Here is a 6,615-nt window from a genome sequence, read left to right on the forward strand (position 1 = left end):
TGTACTTCAATAAAGATGGTATTTTGGTTAATATATGTCTGATATATCTATCTATATGTAGATATCTACTATGAAAGGATATCTAACTGCATGGGATCAGAAGACATCAAATTGGTCTATAAATGAGACTCAAGATTGGGAACATTGCTCATGAGAAAGTAACTTGCTTCTCCTTATCCCTGGAGAGTATGATAAATCAGAGTTTGTGAAGCAACTTCCAAAAATATCTTGAAAAAAAAAAAAAGCAAGTTTCAGGGAAACTCAATTTTGAAAATAGGAATTTAAAAAAATTCCTCAGAACGTATCTGTTTATATTACATTCCCCTTAAAAGCTGATGTTCTATTATTAAAGCCATATCTTCAAGAACCAATCCAGACCCAAATTTTAAATGCTACAAAAAAATTTATAAGACTAATAATAGGTTCAAAATATTTCTTGTTATACCACTGTTATTTACTCTGAAGAAAATGTACAGGTAAGCCACAAAGGAAAAACAGATTCAAGAACAAGCATAAAAATTACAAACTTCCATTATCCTAGATCATACCAGTTTGAAAAAATAACTTTTTTGCAGAACAGTATTTCAGGGCAAGGCAAAAATACCTCTAGATTAAGTAACAACACTCACTAAATTGTTAACTTAGTTTAAGTATTTATTATGTTTTAAATATTATTTAATATTTTCAATACTATTTAGGTAAAACTTCAGCCTGTATATGAAGAAAATCTATATATGTATTTGTACTTCGTCATCTTCATCATCTTTGGGTCATTCTTCACTCTGAACCTATTCATTGGTGTAATCATAGATAACTTCAACCAACAGAAAAAGAAGATAAGTATTCCTCAACTCTCAGCTTTCCTCATTCTGAGATTCTGTCTGTTGTACATCCAAATAGTCAGGATACTTATAGTCAAGACAGACTTAGATCATTTTTATATTCTTTTCAGTTCACTATGTGGGCAGTTCGGCTGCAGTTTCCAGCCCCTAGTTGGTGGCTCTTCTCTAGGTTTGTCCTCTGCAGAGCTGCTTTAGTGTCTTTGTGACCACTGCTTCAAAGCGTCCAGTGGGCCTCCTCTAATGCTTTACCCTTGCTTACAGAGAATGTCGGGAATTATTTCCACCCAGTTTTCTAGCCTCATTTTCTCCCACACCACATTTCTATATCTCCTTCCCTACTCCTCAGTCAATACCTGCCGTCACCACTATCATACATTACACATAGCCACATGGATTTTTTTTTCTTTTTTCCTTTCTGAGCAAGCCATGCTCTTGTACCTCTATAACTTTACACAGGGTATTTTCTTTACCTGGAATGCTTTGCCTAGCATACCTCTAATCATCTATTAAGGCCTAGCTTATAAAGACTGTTTCTGAGTCTTCAGGGTTTATTTTGGTCTCTGTAATACTTTTTTATATATCCTTGTGCATTTTCCACCTGTCTTCATTTTCCTGTTCCATACGACAACAAGATATTGTATCTCATATTATCTATTTAATTCTGATAACAGTTACATTTTCTAGCACACAGGAGGTAGTTAAAATTATTGAATAAAGGGGCGCCTGGGTGGCTCAGTGGGCTAAAGCCTCTGCCTTTGGCTCTGGTCATGATCTCAGGGTCCTGGGATCGAGCCCCGCATCAGGCTCTCTGCTCAGCAGGGAGCCTGCTCCCCCTGCCCCCACCCGCCTGCCTCTCTGCCTATTTGTAATCTCTCTCTCTCTGTCAAATAAATAAATAAAATCTTTAAAAAAAATTATTGAATAGGGACGCCTGGGTGGCTCAGTTGGTTAAGCAGCTGCCTTCAGCTCAGGTCATGATCCCAGCGTCCTGGGATCAAGTCCCACATCGGGCTCCTTGCTCGGCGGGGAGCCTGCTTCTCCCTCTGCCTCTGCCTACCACTCTGTCTGCCTGTGCTCGCTTGCTCTCTCTCTCTAACAAATAAATTTAAAAAAAAAAAATTATTGAATAAAGAAGGAAAACTGCCAAAAGTGAAATGGACTAAGAAAACACTTATTCTTTCACAAAAATATATTTGAGATCTCTGAGCCTCCTTCTAAATATAATATAATCAAATTATGATCCTGTACTAATCAGAGATTTATGTGATTATAGGTTTTATATAATAGTAAAGTACTCCAAATTTTACATAAATGAGAAAAGCAGAATATATATGTGTGTGTGTGTGTGTGTGTGTGTGTGAGAAATGGGAAAACTTCCATTTAAAAATTGAGAAAAGACTAAAGACTCAGAAATATTTTTGTACTGGTGCTCTTGTAATACATATTGAGATTGTAACTGGTTTTATACTATATCTTTACTTTGGAGGTCAAGACATCTTTATGACAGAGGAACAGAAAAAATACTACAATGCAATGAAGAAACTTGGATCCAAGAAACCTCAGAAGCCCATACCTCGGCCAGCAGTAAGAATTACTCATCTCTTTTAGTATTCTAAAGCCTTACTTCCATATGACGAAGTTGGGAGTGTTACAGATGAGAACATACTGAGTGACATCACCAATATATCATAGGCCCTAATAGTGAAGTTCATATTGTTTAACACCATTCACAACTGCCACATTCAATAAGAATTACTAAATTCTTAAAAAGGAGGTAATGTTCTTTATAGTTTGTCAGTTGAAAAAGTCCAACTTGAGGTTCTCAATAACTATTTCCAAAGCAGCCTTCATATTCCTGCTGCTACCTACTGCTTCCCGGAACGTACCCAATCTTGTTACATGGCACCGTGTTGCCATTTAAATAAATGGAGTCTGGAAAATTGCCATCCTACCCCAGCACTTCCCTCTATACTATTTGTTCTCTCCATTCATATGACTAGAAAATACTCTTAACCTTCTTAGGAAGGAAAAGGGCATCATCAAAATAGTTTGTTTCACCAAATACACAAAAAAGAAAAAGACTTAATAAGAATGCATACTCTGTAGAGCTTCATAATATATGAAAAGACATAATAATGATGGATTATGTTCATAGAGCTGTTTATACTATAACTTATCTCTTAGATGTGTAAGGAATAAGGAAACTGAGCCCCCCAAAAAATCGCACCCCAAGTCATAAAGCCTGTAATTGCCAGAAGTGGGACTTGGAACGCCCTCATGAAGCCCATCAATGACTTGACTTTACCATATTTCTAAGAGTTTTGGAGTTGAGGTTAGAAACAACAAAGCAGGGAGGTAGAGCAGGATACACAAAAGGGCATAAATCTGCTTTACTGAAGGTCATTTAAATATATTTAAAAGAAGGAAACTTGGTCAATTCATGAAACTGATTTTTAGTCAGTTGTGAAATTTCATTTGATATTTTTATTCTAAGTTATTAAAAATTTATCTTCCTAACAGAACTATATTCAATGACCATAAGAGTACAGTAATCTTTGAAAGTATGTGACTCCTGAGATGATTGCTAACAAATCAAAGAAAAAGTGTCATGCATTTTTGTTGAAGCATAGATAAAGAACAGATCTTGAAGAAAGACAGATAATAACAAACACACAGACACACATAGTTAGAAGTTAGAATAAAATAGACAGTGACCGATATATTTTGAAGGAGGGAGAGATGGAAATAATATATAAACCAAAATTCCGAAAGTATTGACAAATGAGTTAGGGTATTCATCCATCTAAAAGTCTGTCTGGGGGCACCTGGGTGGCTCAGTGGGTTAAAGCCTCTGCCTTCGGCTCAGGTCATGATCCCAGGGTCCAGGGATCAAGCCCCGCATCGGGCTTTCTGCTCAGCAGGGTGCCTGCTTCCTCCTCTCTCTCCTCCTCTCTCTCTGCCTGTCTCTCTGCCTACTTGTGATCCCTCTCTGTCAAATAAATAAATAAAAATCTTAAAAAAAAAATAAAAATAAAAAATAAAAGTCTGTCTGTATCAAACTACTTTGTAAACCTTCATTGTTTCCATAATTTTTTATGAAAATTATCATAGTTTTTTTTTTAAATCAAGCAAGGCCCATGCATATTAACAGCCAATTGTCACCAATTTATGTCTTACTGAGTTTTGTCTTTCCGTGGAACTTAAATATACCAAATATGTTTTGTTCTTATCCTATGACTTTTTTCATTTCCTCCTCATATTTTAATGTGAAGAGAAATGGAGCACAAAGAATTGTTTAGACTAATGTGAGAAGGGTGTATATCTCATGGCCACATATGGAAGGACTTCACTTGCAATTTCACTAGATCATTATTTATTAACCTTCTCTCTGCTCTCTTTCTTCCTAGAACAAATTCCAAGGAATGGTCTTTGATTTTGTAACCAGACAAGTCTTTGATATCAGCATCATGATCCTCATCTGCCTCAACATGGTCACCATGATGGTGGAAACTGATGACCAGAGCAAATATATGACTCTAGTTTTGTCCCGGATCAATCTTGTGTTCATTATCTTGTTCACTGGAGAATTTGTGCTAAAGCTCGTTTCTCTTAGATACTACTACTTCACCATAGGTTGGAACATTTTTGATTTTGTGGTGGTGATTCTCTCCATTGTAGGTAAGAATAGTTTAATTACAGATAGGTACCATTGTAGGTAAAGTTCTCCAAAGCCTGACAGCTGTACAACACAGAAATTAGATCTGAGAATGTTAAGAGGTATAATTCTAAAGTTTACACTTCGCTTTTCCTCTAACTGAAGAATGTTGGTATCCAAAAATAGAAAATATATTTAGAGATTTCAGAAATAATCTTTGTTTGTAATCAGCACGTTTCATGTGTGTGGATAACTCCTCATAGTAACCAAGTGTATATAATCTTAAATTGCCATGACATTCTGAGATTATTTAATTGTTGGATTTTCTAAAAATCTATATCGGTTTTTAACATTATAGAATCATTTAATAAAATTCTGTAATCCAATTACTAATACTAGGGAGTGGGCCCAAATATTTAGTAAAAATTTATACTCATAATAATCCTGCTGTTTTCATAAACCTTGCAAAGACAAAGCATTCATATAAACATAAAATACTCACTGTTTAGCTGTTTTCTATATTCTTCCACAGGCATGTTTCTGGCTGAGCTGATAGAAAAATACTTTGTGTCTCCTACTCTGTTCCGAGTGATCCGGCTTGCCAGGATTGGTCGAATCTTGCGTCTGATCAAAGGGGCCAAGGGGATCCGCACGCTGCTCTTTGCTCTGATGATGTCCCTTCCTGCCTTGTTTAACATCGGCCTCCTGCTCTTCCTGGTCATGTTCATCTACGCCATCTTTGGAATGTCCAACTTTGCCTATGTTAAAAAGGAAGCTGGAATTGATGACATGTTCAACTTTGAGACCTTTGGCAACAGCATGATCTGCCTGTTCCAAATTACCACCTCTGCTGGCTGGGACGGACTGCTAGCACCTATTCTCAACAGTGCACCCCCTGACTGTGATCCTGACACAATTCACCCTGGAAGCTCAGTTAAAGGAGACTGTGGGAACCCATCTGTTGGGATTTTCTTTTTTGTGAGTTACATCATCATATCATTTCTGGTTGTGGTGAACATGTACATCGCTGTCATCCTGGAGAACTTCAGTGTTGCTACGGAAGAAAGTGCGGAGCCTCTGAGTGAGGATGACTTTGAGATGTTCTATGAGGTCTGGGAGAAGTTTGATCCTGATGCCACCCAGTTTATAGAGTTCTCCAAGCTCTCTGATTTTGCAGCTGCCCTGGATCCTCCTCTTCTCATAGCAAAACCAAACAAAGTCCAGCTCATTGCCATGGACCTGCCCATGGTCAGTGGGGACCGGATCCATTGCCTCGACATTTTATTTGCCTTTACAAAGCGTGTTTTGGGTGAGAGTGGAGAGATGGATGCCCTTCGAATACAGATGGAAGACCGGTTCATGGCATCAAACCCCTCCAAAGTCTCCTATGAACCCATTACAACCACTTTGAAACGCAAACAAGAGGAGGTGTCCGCTGCTATCATTCAGCGTAATTTCAGATGTTATCTTTTAAGACAAAGGTTAAAAAAGGTATCAAGTGAATATAACAAAGAGGCAATTAAAGGAAGGATTGACTTACCTATCAAAGAAGACATGATTATTGACAAATTAAATGGAAACTCCACCCCAGAAAAAACAGATGGAAGTTCCTCTACCACATCTCCTCCTTCCTACGACAGTGTAACAAAGCCAGACAAAGAAAAGTTTGAGAAAGACAAACCAGAAAAAGAAAGCAAAGGGAAAGAGGGCAGGGAAAATCAAAAGTAAAAAAGAAACAAAGAATTATCTTTGTGATCAATTGTTTACAGCCTATGATGGTAAAGTCTATGTGTCAACTGGACTCCCAGAGGAGGTGTATGCCAAACTGACTGTTTTAATAAATACATATGGTCAGTGCCTATAACAAGACAGTGACCTCTCCATCACTACAACTCTGTGAGTCAGGGTATCAACAAGATTGACAAGAGGTTGCTGTTTTCATTACCAGCTGACACCGCTGAAGAGAAACTCAATGGCTATCTAGACTGTAGGGATAATTGTGCAAAGTGATCATTGTAACTACACCAAACACCTTTAGTACAGTACTTGCATCCACTCTATTTTTAACTTCCATATCTGCCATATTTTTACAAAATTTGTTCTAGTGGATTCCCTTGC

The 6,615-nt window shown here is 37.4% G+C and overlaps 1 protein-coding gene across 1 annotated transcript in view; it reads left to right on the forward strand.

Annotated features, from left to right (window-relative positions):
• LOC308340393 (sodium channel protein type 3 subunit alpha-like) overlaps window positions 1–6,225 on the forward strand; it is a gene marked incomplete at both ends in the record, with an annotated part of 80,330 nt that extends 74,105 nt beyond the window's left edge. The window contains 4 exon segments of the mRNA XM_080799559.1: window positions 699–840; window positions 2,329–2,426; window positions 4,250–4,520; window positions 5,030–6,225. Coding sequence (XP_080655685.1) covers window positions 699–840; window positions 2,329–2,426; window positions 4,250–4,520; window positions 5,030–6,225 — 1,707 coding nt within the window.
• Window positions 6,226–6,615: the final 390 nt, after the last annotated feature.

Source organism: Martes martes, assembly GCF_963455335.1.
Source record: "Martes martes genome assembly, chromosome: 3".
Lineage (NCBI taxonomy): Eukaryota > Metazoa > Chordata > Mammalia > Carnivora > Mustelidae > Martes > Martes martes.